At 42.0% G+C, this 19,139-nt stretch overlaps 2 protein-coding genes across 3 annotated transcripts in view; both read right to left on the bottom strand.

The window, feature by feature from the left end:
- The window catches only part of TRABD (TraB domain containing), a 196,631-nt gene that overhangs the window by 43,013 nt on the left and 134,479 nt on the right, over window positions 1-19,139 (bottom strand). The gene's annotated exons all lie outside the window — the stretch shown is intronic.
- The window catches only part of MOV10L1 (Mov10 like RNA helicase 1), a 58,568-nt gene that overhangs the window by 14,181 nt on the left and 25,248 nt on the right, over window positions 1-19,139 (bottom strand). The window contains exons 12-15 of the mRNA XM_060188819.1: window positions 18,937-19,007; window positions 13,965-14,056; window positions 9,958-10,016; window positions 9,436-9,533 (exon numbers count right to left, since the gene is read on the bottom strand). Coding sequence (XP_060044802.1) covers window positions 9,436-9,533; window positions 9,958-10,016; window positions 13,965-14,056; window positions 18,937-19,007 — 320 coding nt within the window. The remainder of the gene's footprint in view (window positions 1-9,435; window positions 9,534-9,957; window positions 10,017-13,964; window positions 14,057-18,936; window positions 19,008-19,139) is intronic.

Raw genomic sequence — 19,139 nt, 5'->3', positions numbered from 1 at the left:
CTGTGTCCTGAAGAGCCTCAGGCATGCAAGCTGGTACTCTACCAACCTAAGTTATTTCTCCTGCGCTGTGGTCAACTTATTTTAAAGATTCACTTTATTTATATGAGAATTAAGTTTCACAGGAGATAGACAACACATGGCAAGAGAACCTTGGCCAGGTTTTCTTGATACACCGGTAAGCCCTGATGAGCAGTTCAATCTCCTGAAGTCTCCAAGGTCACAGGTTAAGCAACCAGAAATTCCTCATCTTGCAGCTGGCCATGTGCTCTGCTGGGTAGCTATCAAGATGGTACTGGCTGCTGACACAAAAAGCCTCTTCTGTCCTGAGAATCTCTCCTTCACCCCTTTCCCCCACTGGTGAGGAGCCTGCATGAATCCACAGCTAATTGAGTTTCTTCAGAAGTCCCAGCTGTAATTTGGTGAGGTTTCAGGTGATTTTTCATTTTCTTATCTAGTTGACTGGAGGAACGACCCCACGGCTAATGCTACTCCAAGACCATGTTTTTAGAAGTCTGTCTTTAGTTCATTTCTAAAACTGAGTTTATTACTGAATTTGCTAAGTTCTTTAACATGTTTTGGATATTCATCTTTTATTAGGTATGTGGTTTGCAAATACTTTTGAGCATGTTACTTGCTTTTCTGTTATCTAGATAGTACTCCTGAAGAGTAAAATATTTAAGTCTCACACCCCAATGTCACATCTCAAAACCCTTTGCCTCATATCTAAGGACATAGAGGTTTTTTTGATTCTGTTTTTTACATGTCTTATGATCTTAGGCTTTACATTTAAGACTGTCAATCTTGAGAATTTTTACAGTTGCCATTGAGTATGACCAAGGTGCACTTTTCTTGTGGATTTCTGTCTCTGTGGTCATAGGACTATAAAATCACACATCTACCATCAGAGTTCTGTGTCCTCATCCTCCCACCTCCCAGTGATAACCACCACAGTTCTCAGTCATAGAAAGTTTGCAGGTTCATTTGTATCAGTTCTCTAGATTCCGTGAGTGAAACCATATAGTAGTTGTCACCTCCAGTTCCATCCATTTTGTCCCATAACTTTGTTAGCCAGTCTTCTGTTCATGGACATCAGGCTGCTTACACTCTGGCTATTGTGAGTAACGCAGTTATGAACATAGCAGTGCATATGTCCCTTTGAATTAGTGTTTGTGTGTCCTGTGGATAAATGCCCAAGAAGAATATTGCTGGGTCATAATAAGGTAGTTCAGTTCCATTTTGGTTTAAGGACTGTCCATACAGTCTTCTGAAGGGACTGCACCAGTCCTGCATTCCCACCGCACTGCAGCAGTCTGTTACTCTACACAACCTTGCCAACAAGGTGCACTTTCTAATGTGATGCTGGGAAATAAACAATTTGTGCATGTGTGATACCACTGAGTAAGTTTCCCTGGTTAAATATTATGCAAACAAACAAAAACCAAGGGGCCAGGTGGTGGTGTACCTGGTTGAGCACACATATTAGTGTGCAAGGACCTAGGTTTGAGCCCACCTGCAGGGGGGGAAGCTGCATGAGTGGTGAAGCAGTGCTACAGGTGTCTCTCTGTCTCTTTCCCTCTCTTTTAAATTTAAAAAAAAATTTTATATTTATTTATTTTCCCTTTTGTTCCCCTTGTTTTAGTTATTGTTGTTATTGATGTCATCATTGTTAGATAGGACAGAAATGGAGAAAGGAGGGGAAGACAGAGAGAGGGAGAGATAGATACCTGCAGACCTGCTTCACCGCCTATGAAGTGACTCCCCTGCAGGTGGGGAGCTGGGAGCTCGAACCAAGATCATTACGCAGGTCCTGGCGCTTTGAGCCATGTGCACTTAACCTGCTGTGCTACCATCCAACTCTCCCTCTTTTAAGGTTTTATTTATTGAAAAAGGAGAGAAAGAACCAGACATCATTCTGGTACATGTGCTGCCAGGGATTGAACTCAGGACCTCATGCTTTAGAGTCCTAATGTAATATCCACTGTGCCACCTCCTGGACCACTCTGTCTTCCTCTCTATCACCCCCTTCCTTCTCAATTTCTGGCTGTCTCTACCCAGTAAATAAATAAAGATAAAAACCCCTAAAATTACATGTAAAAAAAGAGAAATAAAATTAAATAAAAAAAACCTTTATAATTAGGGGCAGGGTGGTGGTGCACCTGGTTGAGCACACATTACAATGTGCAAGGTCCCCGGTTCGAGCCCCCAGCCTGCAGGGGGAAAGCTTCACAAGTGGTGAAGCAATACTACAGGTGTCTCTCTGCCTCACTCCCTTTATCTCTCCCTTTTGTCGATTTTTGGTTCTTTCTATCCAATAAATAAAAATAAACAAAAAAATCTTTATAATTGCAACAAGGGCAACAAAATGGGGAAAGTGTCCTCCAGGAGCAGTGGATTCGTAGTACAGACACCGAGCCCCAGCGATAACCCTGGAAACAAAACAAACAAAGCCTTTATAATTAGAGAAAGACAAGACTGGAGAGATACTAACACATCACTACATTATCCACATAGTTCTGCTGGTACTGTTCACAGTGCTCCCATGTAGTGCAGGGGATTGAACACAGACTTTCACATGTAGTAAGGTTTCAATTTTATCTGCCAAGATACGACCAGACGCCAAATTTCTGCTACAGATGTCAAACTGTCCCAACACCATCTTAAAAAAAATACTGTTGATTTTTCACAGTAATGGATTTACTTCAGAACTTCCTGTTTGTTGCCAATACTTATCTTGATGATAGAACAGAATTGTGACAGTAGACACGTCTTTATCAGGTAATGTTATCTGAACTGTTATTCTGTACATCTTGTACAATAAAATTTTATGTCCTTTGTATTTTTGTATGAATTTTTAGAACCCAAACTCCAATTTTTAAGAAAAAAGCTGTTTGCTGATATTTTGACCTGAACAACATAGGTCAATCTGGGGAGAACAGGCATCTTTCAAATTATGATGTCTGTATTTTTCATATTTTAGGTTTCCATCTGTTAGTCTGCCATCTCATGCTTGCACTTTTCAGTGTAAAGTCTTGTACATCTTTTGTCAGGCTTACACCTGATGTTTAGAACACTTGGACACTATTGAAAATGCTTAAAATGTTCAGTTCTAAGTGTTTACTGCTAGTATAATATACTGGGTTGTCAGAAAATTCATGGCGTATTTTTTCTATGCAAAAATGCATTGTGATGTCTTCTACAATCCAATATATGTTTGCAACTTTTTTGCAAAATTTTCTTTAGTTTTTGTATTTTAGCTAGTCAGGTCTTTATGTATTTATTTTGAATAGCTTAACTTTAGGACTGACTGCTTTACTTACTCCATGAACCAGATGTTGTCTAACTTGGAACCATGCTCAGGAAACAACTTTGAACCAAGTATCTGGGTGCGAGTTTCGGCTGATAAGAAAAACTTGCCGTAACAATACTAATCTTCAATCTCTGTTTTATGTCTGCTGGCTCCACAGCACTGTCACCTCTTTGATACTGGTAATCTGTGTGTTCCCTCAGTCTCCCCCGATAGTCTTCACTTGAGGTTTAGTGATTTTATCCATCTGTCCAAGGAATCATATTGTAGGTTAACTGACTTCTCTCTTGTTTCTGTTTTCTGCTACCTTCATTTAGAGACCAGTGTTTATACTGTCTTTCCACTGCTCAATCTGGGTTCCATTTGTTGTTCCTTTTCTAGTTTGCTAAGGAAGCCATGACAACTGACTGGAGATCTTTATTCTTTTCAAATTTAGACATCTGGTGCTATTAATTTTACTGAAAGAGAAATTTTAAGAGCTAAATCTTACTATTTTTGATACATTGCATTTTAATTTTCATTCTGATAAAAAATAGTTCCTGATTTTCTCTTTGACATCTTTGATTTATGGTTACTACACACGTGCTTTTAGTTTCTAAATATTTGGATATTTTTCCAGAGATGTTTATGCTACTGATTTCTAATTTAATTCCATTATGACCAGAGGACATACTTTGTATGACTTTGAATCTTGAGATTTTTAAAATCATCCTTAATAGTCTGCCTTGTAAACTGTTTATTTGTAATGAAAACTACATGTATTTATTAATCCTTTTGAGGAGAATGACAGGCACCCTTCAGGTTACTTGGTTTACATTTTTTGCTCCAGTCGACTATATCTGTAGGGCTCCTTTTCCATTGTCACTCACTGAAAGGCCAGATGTTCTGACTGCCTGGTCAAACTGCTTCTCTGAATTTCTAACCGTTTTTGTTTCATGTACCGTGAAGCTATTTTCAGTGCAACACATTCAGCACTGCACCACATTCCTGATGAGTTTTCCTCTGTGCACTGATCTCTGTGGGAACGTTCTCAGTATTGGTCTTTCCCTTATGAGTCACTATGCACCATGAGTAGTCAACTGGAGGGAAGCTCTAAGGTGTGGGGGAAACTGCAGACCCTAAAAACATTGTCCTCTCCTCTCCCCCAGAACATAGTTCAGTGTCTCCTCCACACAGAAGACCGCCGGCTCCAGCTTTCTCTCTGTACTCTGGACTGGACCCTACTCACGGCTGTGAGCTGGGCATGTAGAGCCTCATCACTGTTTCCTTTCTCTCAGGAGTCAGCTCAATGACTACTTGATGATAATATTTGAAACACATTCTTCGTATTTTATCTATTTTTTCATTATTTTAGTGGAGAAGGTAAAGCTGGTCCTAGTAACTACATCTTGCCTGATACATGGAATACTCTGAAGTTTAATTGCAAATAGCTAATTTAAAAAAGATAATCTTGGGGGTCGGGCGGTGGCGCAGTGGGTTAAGCGCATGTGGTACAAAGTGCAGGGACCGGTGTAAGGATCCCGGTTCGAGCCCCCGGCTCCCCACCTGCAGGGGAGTCACTTCACAGGCGGTGAAGCAGGTCTGCAGGTGTCTATCTTTCTCTCCCCTTCTCTGTCTTCCCCTCCTCTCTCCATTTCTCTCTGTCCTATCCAACAACGAATTGCGTCAACAAGGGCAATAATAATAACCACAATGAAGCTACAACAAGGGCAACAAAAAGGGGGAAAAAATGGCCTCCAGGAGCGGTGGATTCATGGTGCAGGCACCGAGCCCAGCAATAACTCTGGAGGAGGAAAAAAAAAAAAGATAATCTTTTGCATTTAAAAATACCAAGATGGGGCCAGGTGGTGGAGCACCTGGTTAAGAGCTCATATTATGGGAGTCAGGCGGTAGCGCAGTTGGTTAAGCGCACATGGTGCAAAGTGCAAGGACCAATGTAAGGATCCCGGTTCGAGCCCCTGGCTCCCCACCTGCAAGGGAGTCGCTTCACAGGTGGTGAAGCAGGTCTGCAGGTGTCTATCTTTCTCTCCCCTTCTCTGTCTTCCCCTCCTCTCTCCATTTCTCTGTCCTATCCAACAATAAAACAACAAGGCCAACAAAAGGGAATAAATAAAGCAAGCTCACATTACAGTGCACAAGGATCCAGGTTCAAGCCCCTGGTCACCACCTGCAGAGAGAGAGCTTCACGAGTGGTGAAGCAGGGCTGCAGGTGTCTCCCTGCCTCTTCCCAAAAATAAGTAAGTAAACAAAGTATTTAAAAAATATAAAGACAGTGACCTGGGAGGTGTTACAAGAACACAGTGTTGGCTATATTAAGCACAAGGGCCTGAACTTGTGCTTTGGCATCACAAGTGTCAGAGTGTTGCTCTGGCTCTGCTTCTCATGTTCTCTCTCTCTCTCTGGTTAATACAGCTAACTAAAAACCATAAAACATAAAAATATTAGGACTCAACCAATCAGGAATATGAACCACCTAATACTTTTTAATAAAATTTTTTAAAAAAATTATTTATTCCCTTTTGTTGCCCTTATATTGTTGTAGTTATTATTGTTGTTATTGATGCCGTCCTTGTTGGATAGGACAGAGAGAAATGGAGAGAGGAGGGGAAGACAGAGAGGGGGAGAGAAAGATAGACACCTGCAGACCTGCTTCACCACCTGTGAAGGACTTCCCTGCAGGTGGGGAGCCGGGTGCTCGAACCGGAATCCTTAAGCTGGTCCTTGTGCTTCGCGCCATGTGCGCTTAATCTGGTGTGCTACCACCTGACTCCCCTAATATGACCTTTTCACCTTATGCAGCCCCCCCCAACCCCGCCATCCTACTCTTCTCCCCTTGCCAGGATCAAGCAGTGGAAAGAAGGAGGAAAGATGACATCATATGCATGTCCAGTGAAGATCACCTTCTACTTTCAGAACAAAACAGAGATCAGACACAAAACACACAGCAGATTATATTGACAGAAATCTTTGTTTCCTTTACAGACTTTCCCCTGATTGTGTAGGCATTCAAACACAATTGGTTTCATAGTTTGGGAGAAGAGCTATTAGCAGTAATGGGTTTCATTATATTTTCAGGAATTGCAGAGGCATCATACATGCATGATATTGTTCATGGCTTATTTTTTTCATTCAAATGTGTATACACACACACACACACACACACACACACACACACACACACGGAGAGAGACAACAGCATCAGAACTTCTCCCAGTGCCACGTGGCAAGATGAGCTATTTCTCCAGTCCCACAAACATTTTAATTTTATGCAGCACTGAAAAGTTGTATTTGTCATAAATTTAAAACGATCTTGGCTGGAGGGCCAGCTCACTGGATAGGGTGCTGGGGCTCACGTGGGGTGGCTCCAGCCAGGAGGTAAGCTTACCGAGGCTCTCTCACCAATTCTAGTGACTGTGTGATAAAGAAAGAGGACTCGGGGAGCATCTTGGTACAAACACTCCATTTATTCAGGGGTGGGCTTGGGTATATATAGAAAGTTAAACAAAGAGCATTTTTCAAATACGTCAGAAATTACAGGTGTCTTAAAGGTCAGCTTGCCCCTATGGTAGGGGGCTGGTATGACAAGAATTGATGCGATACATAAAGGTCAAGACAATTATTCTCCATGATGCAGGCAGGTTAATTATCCAAAGGCATTTGAGAGAAGCATAGGGGTTAAACTAGTCAGGTGAGATAGAAGATAAACAAGGCTTGATGTAAATCATAGATATCAAAGGACACAAGGAAATAACATTTTGAGGCTACTGTCTGGGGTTGGGGAGGTATATGATAAGAGTATGTTCTCCTTTGTGATCAAAAAGGTGGGGTGAATGTGTGAACTTTGAGTGACTATATGAGCTTTGAATGAACCTTAAAGCAGGCAGCCATGTGATCTGCTGCTAGCAGGGAGAAACTGTAAGATTTCTGTGAGCTTGAGAGACTAACAAGGAGAAACTGAGTCTGGGAGACTTTTCCCTCTTGGCTCATCTCTATGAGAGAGGCTAACAAGCAGAGAGTCTTTCCAGACCTCCATCCGAGGATGGGCAAGCTTCCCTAAGCTCTACCAAGCTTTCACATAGTCCCACAATAGGGAACTTACATTGCATGTGCACCACCTGGGTTGGAGCCTGGGCACCACACAGGAGGTGCCAAGATATGGAAGAAGCTCTGCTGCTATAGCATCCCTCCGTCTTAAGAACTGGCACAGAATGGCGGAACTGTGCATGTCCCAGTAAACATAATCTCATAAAAGCAAGTACTAACAGCAAAGAATTATAGGCTATAAGCTCCACTGTGGCATGGACAATTTTCTCATAATCAGAAACACAATGATAAATAAAATTACTCTACAGTCAACAATATTTATACCCCTTTCCCATATTTGAGAGCTACTTTCTTCCCTGATCCAGCTTTCTGGTTCTTTTCCAGCCATGATATCATCTCCCAAGACTTTTACTTGGATCCACCTGTATTATCAGATTTCAGGCTCAGGGGAAAAAGAAAAAAAAAACTAGTATAGCCACAGGCCCTTTGGAATAATAACTAAAATATGCCTACTAGCTATCTACAAAATGGAGGACTCTCCCAAATCTTCATCTGCACTATTCCAGCCTTTAGGTTCATGATTGATCAACAATTTGACTTTGTAATGTTAACTCTCTTTTCAGCTACCAGGTTCCAGACACTAGCATGATGCCAACCAGACCTCCCTGGACAGACAACCCCACCAATGTGTCCTGGAACTCCACTTCCCCAGAGCCCCAACCTACTAGAGAAAGAGAGAGACAGGCTGGGAGTATGGATCGACCTGTCAACGCCCATGTTCAGTGGGTAAGCAATTACAGAAGCCAGACCTTCCCATCTTCTGCATCCCACAATGACCTTGGGTCCATACTCCCAGAGGGACAAAGAACAGGAAAGCTATCAGGGGAGGAAATGGGATATGGAGTTCTGGTGGTGGGAATTGTGTGGAGTTGTACCCCTCCTATACTATGGTTTAGTCAATGTTTCCTTTTTATAAATAAAAAAAAGAAAATTACTCTACTCTGTTCATGAAAATGTGCCCAGTATTAGCAAAATGCTAGCACATAAAATATACCTCATCACTATGAAGTAAAACATGCCTTTGCAACATTCATAAAGACTACAAACATTAACATTTGCTGGGTGTGTACCTTCCAGATATTTTCTATGCATATAATCACTTAAGTTCCCAAGTATGCACAAAATCAAACAATTATTAATTTTTTAACTTTAAAAAAGGACTTTATTTATTAATAAGAGAGAGGGAAGAAGAGAGAATCAGAGTATCACTCTGGCATATGCATTGCCAGGGGCTGAACTCAGGGACCTCAGGCTTGAGAGTACAACACTGTCCATTGTGTACCTCTTGGGAAGCACAATTAAAAAAAAATATAACCATTTTATAAGCCATCGTTAAATCATGTATGATAAAGTGTAACCTCTGGGGAGTTGGGCGGTAGGCAGCGCAGCGGGTTAAGCGCAAGTGGCACAAAGCACAAGGACCAGCGTAAGGATCCTGGTTTGAGGCCCCCGCTCCCCACCTGCAGGGGAGTCGCTTCACAAGTAGTGAATCAGGTCTGCAGGTGTCTATCTTTCTCTCCCCCTCTGCCTTCCCCTCCTCCATTTCTCGCTGTCCTATCCAAAAACTACACCAATAACAATAATAAAACAACAAGGGCAACAAAAGGTAATAACTAAGTAAATAAATATTTTTTAAAAAGTGTAGCCTCTGCCTGGTGAATTATCTCCTGGCACCCCGTATCATGCTAATATACTATGTCAAAGGGCTGGGAAAGTGGTTCAGCAGGTAAAGCATAGGACTTGCATGCATGAGGCCTTGAGTTCTATCCTTGGTACCACAAATGACAGAATGTTGCTCTGACAGGTCTCTCCCTTTCTCTCTCAGAAACTAATCCCTCATTTGCCATGCACACAACCTAGGTTTGAACTTGGCCCTCACTGCACTGCAGGAAGTTCAGTACTGTAACATCACCTCTGCCCATGCTGCCCCAATCTGGAAAAAAAAGCCAAGAGCAGTGAAGCCCCAGTAATGAAATCACATTTACTCTGTGGTCTACTTAAACATTTCACAATTATCTCAGCAATACCTTGGTGATGGACTGTCCACTGCTTTTGGTGTCCTGGATGAGGTTCCAATTCCCAGTCACTTGAGGAGACTGTAAAATAACTTCTTCTGGGAATAACACTTTTAAAACAAGAAATGATAAGAAGGTCAATACTATTAAAAAGCTAACAAGACAACTAGAGGCAAGCTAAATGTTTACACCAGTCCTTAAGTGTTCATGTCTGTCCACCCTTCTTTGCTACGTTCTTTCTATTGCCTCTGAACTATAGCATGACGAGAACTGTAGGCTCTTTATACCAGAGCCATTTAAAAGTACAAAAATGATTCTAGTAATAGGGGAAAGGCAAAGTGTAATAAATTTATTTTTGATAATCTAGAATATTATTTTTACAGACAAGTTAAAAATTAACATTCCCCAATAACACACTGACCATGCTACCATGTATTCTTATTCTAATATATGAAGACTATTACACAAAAATGTATATAAAGTTTACAAAAAACACTGTAAAAGACATAACACTGTCACTGCACAAAATAGTACCTTTTACACCTAAGTGGATGACCTGTTCAAGTGCAAAGTGACACCGTCTGCTTGTAGTCCTGCCAGAAGACAAAACAAAAAAGAGCGGATCCAAATATAGAGAGCAAACCTGACACAGATCATTTATGTTAAGTCAATATACGAAGGTGACTTTTTTAAAAAAAGATTTATTTCCTTTTAAAATGTTTTATTTATTTTTATTATTTTTAATTTGAGACACACACACACACAGAAACACCAGAACACTGCTCAGGCCTGGCTTATGGTGGTGCAGGGGATTGAACCTGGGACTTAGGAGCCTTAGGCATAAGAGTCTGTTTGCATAACCATTATGCTGTCTCCCTCACCCTACTAAGGTCACTTTTACAGAACACTTATAAAAGGAACAGGAACAGGAACAGGGGTCAAGTCTGCCAAGATTCCCAGGAAGTCTATAAAAGGCCAATTTGAGGGAGTAGGGAGGTAGCGCAGCGAGTTAAGCACAGGTGGCGCAAAGCGCAAGGACTGGTATAAGGATTCCTGTTCGAGACCCGGCTCCCCACCTGCAGGGGAGTCGCTTCACAGGCGGTGGCGGTGAAGCAAATCTGTAGGTGTCTGCCTTTCTCCCTCTGTCTTCCCCTCCTCTCTTGATTTCTCTCTGTCCTATCCAACAACGACAATAGTAACTACAACAATAAAAAGAAACAAGGATAACAAAAGGGAATAAAAAAAAGGCCAATTTGAAGGGTTAGTTTTCTTTATTTGTCTCTACAAAACATTTGAAAGTTAGTAGTTGGAGCCAGGTGGTGGTGCACCTGATTGAGCACGCATGTTATAGTGCACAAGGACCCGGGTTCAAGCCCCCGGGCCCCACCTGCAGGGGGAAAGCTTCACAAGTGGTGGAGCAGGGTTGCAGGTGTCTCTCTGCTTCTCTCCCTCTCTCTCCCTCCCTGCTCTCCATTTCTCTCTGTCTCTATCCAATCATAAATTAAAAAAAATTTTTTTTTTAAAAAAGAAAGTAGTTAAAAAATTAAACAGGAGTCTTCTAGAGGCATGGCTATGGAAAGCAGCAGACTCCCTGGTCAACTATGAAAAACAACAAAAATTGCCTAAAAACTCACCAAAATATGATCAGGATACAACTAACATATGACAAAGGAGCCAAAACCACTTAGTGGGGATAAAGAAGGTCTCCAACACATGGTGCTGGAAATGTGACAGTCAAATGTAGGAAAGAACTAGACCACCACCTAACACCATACACCAAGGTTGAATCAACATGGATTAAAGATCTAGGCATTAGACTAGAAACTCTAAAATTTATAGAAGAAAATGTTGGTGAAACTTTGCAAGACTTTCATATCAAAGATGTATTTGGAGACTCAACCCCCTAGGAATGGGAAGTAAAAAGAGTAAATAAATGGGATTACATGAAACAAAAAAGCTTCTACACATCAAAAGCAAACTACATAAGGATAACCAGGCAAGCCGGTAAATGGGAGAAGATATTGCACATCACATATTGGACAAGTGACTGATAGCAAACATCTACACAGAATTGGTACAGATCTACAAAAGGAGCAAAAATAACCCAATAAAAAAGTAGGCCAAAGAACTAGACAGTTTTCTCAAGAAGAGATCCACATGGCCCACAGACACATGAAGAAATACCCCCACTTCACTTATTGTTAGAGAAATACAAACTGAAACTTCACTGAGATGCCATCTCACACTTGAGAGAATGGCTTCCATCAACAGACCAGGAAAGGACAGGTGTTGGAGAGGCTGTGGACAAAGGCAACTCTGCTTCACTGCTGGTGGGAATGCAAACTGGTGCAGCTCCTTTGCAAGTCTTACGTCCTTAAACAAATCAAAATGGAACTACCTCATGACCTAGCAATACCACTCTTAGATATTTATCCAGGGAACACTCCAACACTAATTAGAAGGGATACATGCACCACTATGTTCACAGCTACATTACTTACAACAGCCGAAGAGTGCAAGCAGCCAAAATGCCCATCAATAGATCACTGGCTAAAGAAGTTATGGGGTATATATTCCATGGTATATTACTCTGCAATCAAAATGATGATACTGTGTTTGCTGGGACAAAAATGGATTGAACTGGAGATAACTAAGCTTAGTGAAATAAGTAGAGAGATGAAGCTACTAGATGTGCACTCATATGTATGATCTAAAGATCTGATTTACATGAACTTGCCAAAAAAAAAAAATCCAAGCAAAACAGAAGCAGACTTGTGAGAACTATGTTGGTTATCTTTGGGAAGGAGGAGTGTGAGGCTACTTAACTTCGGTGATGGGTGTGGTGTGAGCTATACATTATAATCTTAAACTCTTCTATCAAACTATTAACAAGAAATATTAAAAAAGAAATACAGTCAGAGGACAACTCTCTCATATACTACGTGTATAGAAAATCCTATACAATCTGTACAAAGGTACTATAATTAATGACTTTAACAAGTTTGTAGATACAAAAATCAATTATATTTATAAGCAGTAGAATAATTGGAAATTTAAGTTAAAATTATTGTATATAAGAACATCAAACATTTTTTAAAGCATTAGAGACAGAACTGAGAAGTTAAACAAAGCCTGTTTAGTAAAAAGTACAATTCTAGAAGAAATGGGGGCAAAGTTTCAAGGACTGAATTGCCCACATTGTTACGATGCTGGTCTCCACAGACAGGCAAGGGGTATGGTGGGTAGAGAGCCCAAGGTATAAACATGAAGTCCTGGGTTTGGTCCCTGGCACTGAATATGCTAGAGTGACACTAGACAATTAGCAGTAAATATTCTGCTGTCTATGCAGACAAACTAGCTTCTGCACCCATAATGATCTTGGGATAAAGAACAGGAAAGTTGTCAGGGGAGGGGATGGGATACAGAGCTCCAGTGGTGGGAATTGTGTGGAGTTGTACCCCTCTTAGCCTATAGCTTTTGTCAGTGTTTCCTTTTTATAAAAAAAAAAAAAAAAAGCAAGGGAGAGCGGTGCAGGATACAGCTCAGGAGACAAACACATACCTTATCAAACATGAAGGCCTGGGCTTTATCTCCAGAAACCAAACCTGGGCACCACAGACAGCACACAGAAATTCTATGGATGGTAGCCTGGTGCTCTGAAGTCTTCCCTCTTACTCCCTCTATCCCTCCCAATCACATTCTCTCTTTCAAAATACATATAAAAAATTGGGCAATGGAGGCAGCTCAGCATTATTACATATGTGTGAGGTTCTGGGCTTATTCCCTAGCACTATGCCCACCTGCAGGGGAGTTGTTTCACAGGTGGTGAAGCAGGTCTTCAGGTGTCTGTATCTTTTCTCCCCGTCTTCCCCTTCACTCTGTCCTATCCAACAACAACAGCTATGACAATAATAACAACTACAACAAGGGAAACAAAGGGGGGAAAAATGGCCTCAAAAAAAAAAAAAAAAAGGCCTCCAGGAGCAGTAGATTCATAGTGCAGGCACCGATCCCAGTGATAACCCTGGAGGCAAAACCAAAAACAAACGAACAAACAAACAAGGATGAAACAGCCACAATATTCAAAATTCAGCCAATAATCGGAGGGCATAATGGAGGAAGGGAATGACTAATGTCAAGGTCATACAATTCCAATGAGAACATGCCAAGGGAATGATAAAAGAGGACTTGGGCTAGGTATGACAGTATCATGAACAAATGACTTAGTGTACATAAGAGTGAAAAAAAAAAAACCACCTCCAAATATTTCTAATTATATATATAGGAAATGTCTGCTGAGAAGATAGCATAATGGCTAGAAAAAAAGATTTTCATGCTTAAGACCAGAGGTCCCAGGTTCAGACCACAGTACTATTATAAACCAAAGCTGAGCAGTGTCTGACAATAAAGCTATAATCACTAGGCATACAAAACAGAGTTCACTCAGTCTAGATAAAGCACACCACTCTACTGCGGCCTCTTCTCCCCGATTTGGCTGAAAGTCCACACTGACTCAGAAGGAGTCCCATCAGGAGCGTTACCTATTATATGTGAATTCCACATCCATAGGTTCAAAGTTATAAGCTCGTTCAAAGTCTGGATTAACTTTGAGAGTTACATCTTCGTCATGAATCTAAAAAAGAAACAACTTTCACACTTTATACTTGATTTCTTAGGACAATCTTCTATATTTAGTAACATAGAAAAGTCGTTTGATACATTAAATTTGGTGTTAAACTTAAAAAAAAGTTTTATTTATTTATTATTATCTTTACTGGATAGAGACAGCCAGAAATCAAGAGGGAAGGAAGTGATAGGGAGAGAGACAGAGACACCTGCAGCCCTGCTTCACCACTCGTAAAGCTTTCCTTCTGCAGGTGGGGTCTGGGGGTTTGAATCCGGGTCCTTGTGCATTGTAATGCATGCGCTCAACCAGGTGCACCACCACCCGGCCCCTGGTGTTAAACATTTACATGAATGATTGAAAAAGATGAAATCATTATGTAACCACAGTATCCCAAACAGGAGGAGCTGATCCAAGCACACAAGTGCAGACATCAAGTGAACAACAAGCCAAGGTTGCATGTAGCAAGGTATGTCTGCTGTCACATAACCTACAAGATACTAGATACTCTAGACTTCTGCAGCCAAAGCTAAACGCTGCTCCCAACAATTCCTGAACAGTCAGAAAAGGACTTTCTCTGAAAGCATGGGAGGAGAGACAGAAAGGAAAATCCCAAGCAGAAAAGGAACTCAGAATGACGGAGTTGCAAGCAGCCAACCCTCCTAAGGTTGGACAGAAACTTGGGACAAGGGGGCATGAGGAACGGTGCGATAACTCTGCCCTCAGCACATGCTAAAGCGATCCTCCCTGGAAGAAAAGCAGGTCCAACACAGACCCCTAGATACCCAGAGACTAAGATACACAAAAACGAGTCTTTATTTAGAAATGATCCCACATGTAAAAACCACTTAAGTCAGGCTCAACACAATTATCCATTTGCAAACTCAGACATAACATGTACTGTAATTTTTAGAAATTGGAGGGCAGGGGTAGATAGCATAATGGTTATGCTAAGAGATTCTCATGCCTGAGGCTCCGAAGTCTTAGGCTCAATCCCCTGCACCACCAAAAGCCAGAGCTGATCAGTGCTCTGGTTAAAAAAAAAAAAAAAAAGAAATTGGAAAAAACTATGTATTAAATTAGAAAAAATCAGAACAGGGGCTGGGTGGTGGTGCACCTGGTTGAGTGCAAGGACTGGTGTTCAAGCCCCCAGTTCCCGCCTGCATGGGGAAAGCTTTGCAAGTGTTGAAGCAGTGTTGCAGGTTCCTCTCTGTCTCTCTCCCTATCTTCCCCTCCCCTCTCGATTCCTGGCTATTTCTATTCAAGATAAAAAAATTGGGGGGGGGGCAGTAGGTAGTGCAGCAAGTTAAGCGCACATGGTGCGAAGCGCAAAGACCGGCATTAAGGATGCTGGTTCAAGCCCCTGGTTCTCTCCCTGCAGAAGGGCCACTTTATAAGTGGTAAAGCAGGCCTGCAGGTGTCTCTCCTCCCTGCCTCCCCCCCATCTTTCCCATCTCTCTCAATTTCTGTCCTATACAACAACAACAAGGGCAACAAAATGGAAAAAATGGCCTCCAGGAGCAGTGAATACAGGCACCAAGCCCCAGGGATAACCCTGGAGGCAAAAAAAAAAAAAAAAAAAAAGAAAAAAAAAAAGGAAAAGAAAAACCACCAGAACAAAGTTCAGCAGGAGTATGACATATAAAATGAGCAACACATTTAGAGGCAAAAACCAATCTTTCTGAAAGGCACTGAGAGAAGGGAGGCAATGTGACCATCCTGAGCAGAAGGCTGTGCATATTCCCAAACACACGGCCTGGTTCAGCCTCAGTAGCTTCTGTCTCCATGGCGCCTGAACTGTCCCTGGTGAGTACACACAGGTCCTGTTCTGGAGTGTCATCACCAACACCAGAGAGAGTCTCTTGGGATCCTAACATGGAAACAGCAGCTGGGCACCAACGGAATAAACAATTTACAGAGACGGCTCCTCTCACCAGTATACTATGCACTGTGGATTCTCCCGAGGTCTTCAGGGCATACAAACTTCTGCACTGGTTAGGAGATTTAAGTAAAGCTGTGGGCTACAGTTTACTACCCTGCTATCCATTTCATCACTTAGATGCAACTTAAAGCATGGACTGTCCCAGTGAAGGATTTGTCGGTACTCATTCCATAGGCCTGGCTTACTACTGATAGGCCAAACCCTGCCTTTGATGTTTTAGGCCCTAGCACTTCTAGAGGTGTAGTGAGTATTCTCTGCTTCAGGTCAGAGTCAGGAGAATGCAGGCTCTCCTCCTTACCTCACGGGGAAAAATAGCAGGCACTAGGTAGGGGTCAGTCTGTTCCACAGGAACAAGAGGGGATGGACCCCACAGTAGGATTAACTATGCACAAGACACTGTGGAGATGCTGGGCCCGTGGACTGTGTGCTCAGTGCCAGGACTGCTCTCTCTCTAGAGAGAGGACACGAGCACATTTCTCAGAGTGGGCACATGCAGCACACTGTCAGGAGCAAGTTCTTCCAAAGTACAAGTGTAAAGAGAAGGATGAATGTAGGTACCATCCTGCAGAAAGGTTTTTGGCTCCCAGAACTTATACCCCCATTTGCCTGTTCGGATGAAAGTCCCCTGAACATCTCTACATCCAGAGCTTACAACAGTTTGGCCAACTTACGGTCTGGCCTGTGATTCAGAAAGAATCCTGCTGCCCTTTACCATAAGAGCAGTGCTAGTAGCATCAGTGTCTAAGTCTGGTGAAAGCGGGTTTCCTGGAGACCAGGACGTGGCATACTTTGTTGTAGTGTTGCCAGCACCCCAAATCTCATCCTCCTAGCTTGGCAAGCAGTCCAGCTTAGTGGTAATTCTGTGCTTTAATCATGAATCTCAAAAACATCTGTCCAAGTTTTGTAACTCTAGTCTGTCTCAGTGCATCCCAGGAAGTTCAAACGCTTAACTAGAAAGGTGTATCTTGGGGGCCAGGTGGTGGCGTACCTGGTTAAGTGCACACATTCCAGTGCTCAAAGATATGGGTTCAACCCCCTGGTCCCCACCTACTGGAGGAAAGCTTCACAAGTGGTGAAACAGGGCTGCAGGTGTCTCTCTTTTCCTTTCTATCTCCTTCTCCCTTCTCATTTTTGTCTCTATCCAATAATAAAATAAAACAAAACAAAGATTAAAAAATATCTAAAGTTTTTTTAAAAGTAAAGATTGTGTGGTCCGGGATGTGGCGCAGTGATAAAGCTTTGGACTCTCAAGCATGAGGTCCCGAGTTCGATCCCCAGCAGCACATGTGCCAGAGTGATGTCTGGTTCTTTCTCTCTTCTTTCTCATAAATAAAATAAAATCTTTTTAAAAAAGTTTATCTGGGAGTCCGGCGGTAGCGCAGTGGGTTAAGCGCACGTGGCGCAAAGTACAAGGACTGGTGTAAGGATCCCGGATCGAGCCCCGGGCTCCCCACCTGTAGGGGAGTCGCTTCACAGGCGGTGAAGCAGGTCTGCAGGTGTCTGTCTTTCTCTTCCCCCCATCTCCCCATCCTCTCTCCATTTTTCTCTGTCCTACCTAACAATGACGACATCATCAACAATAATAATAACTACAACAACAATGAAAAACAACAAGGGCAACAAAAAGGGAAAAATAAATATAAAAACAAAAACAAAAAAAAGGTTTATCTGTGCTCAGATTCCATATGACTGCTGAAATGACATGTATTTTCTGGCTACCAGAATTGTCTGTCTTGTCAAGCCATCTTAGATGCACTTTCCCCTTTCTCTACTGTATACAGTGACTACTTACTAGTTGTCCTTTGTCTTCAGGGAACAACTATCCAGCTGCCTCACAGCTTTACTCCTTTGTCACTGAGCTGGAAGCAAGGCACATGTCTTATATACATGTGGCCCATCCAGGTGACTTCCATATCATGAGCATGTTGATACCCACCAAACTTTCTTTCCCATGAATGGGTCACATCCAAGCTAGACCCTGTCTTTAGAGAAGAACACAGCTGGGTGGGCAGGATGCGGCCTTCCTTCTTCACCAGACTCTCCAAGTTCTCAGTTTCCTCCTCTCCAGTGAGAGCCCAGGAGTTTGTCCTCACTTTTCTAAGTCAGGAGACCAAAACCAGTCCTATACTCAAATCACCTATGAACCAAACAGCTGATGAAACCCATGAAACCCTTTTGTGAAACTGTAGAGCTGTAAACATTTAAGGATTTTTCCTTCTGAAGTTATCTCTTCAGAACATCCAGATTCAACCAAACATAATTGTCATGACTTACACATAACTGAAAAGCTAAGTTTTACCTGGCTGTCAATTAAGTATTAAGTTCCTTTAAAATTCTACTAAAATATTTTATTTTTACTTTTTAAAATTTCCTTATTGAGGGATTAATGGTTTACAGGTGACAACAAGACACAATAGTTTGTATATGCATAACATTTCCCATTTTCCACATAATCCAACCCCCACTAGGTCCTCCTCTGCCATCATGTTCCAGGACCTGAGCCCTCCTCCTAACCCCAGTGTCTTTTCCTTTTTATTGGATAGAGAGAGCAAGAGACTGAGAGGAGAGGGGAGATAATAGAAGAGACATCTCTAGTACTCCTTTACCACTCTTGAAGCTTTCTTTCTGTAGCTGGGGACTAGGGACTTCAACTGGGTCCTTATGCATGGTGACATATATGCTCAACCAGATGTACCACCTTCTGCCCCTTAAGTCCCCCTTATGTAAGGGAATTATTTAAAGCTGTCCTTTGTCCTCGAGTTTCTGAAAATCCCATCAACATCCATGGACACGTATTTCTTCCCAAAAGCCATGACAAGAAGATAACCCACCATCTGGTCTGACAGTCTGTCTACCCACTCCAATTGCCAATTACCACCTTTGCAGTAATGCAGGCATGGTAACCCAATCAATCGCCCCTGAAATATCAACTACAGTGGTATCTCACCTCAATCACATAGCCAATGTACTCGATGACGTGTCCATTGTACTCCTGAGTTTTCAAAATCAGTTTATCACCTGGTTAAAAAAACATCACCACATGTAAGATGACAAAACCACAAAATCTTGGTATTGTACTGTGACATCAAACATGGACCAAATGCTTAAAAATATTAGTTCAACAGAGAGTCGGGCAGTAGTGCATCGGGT

Source organism: Erinaceus europaeus, chromosome 4 (assembly GCF_950295315.1).
Source record: "Erinaceus europaeus chromosome 4, mEriEur2.1, whole genome shotgun sequence".
In the NCBI taxonomy this organism is placed as follows: Eukaryota; Metazoa; Chordata; class Mammalia; order Eulipotyphla; family Erinaceidae; genus Erinaceus; species Erinaceus europaeus.
This window is presented reverse-complemented; position numbering and strand designations above follow the sequence as displayed.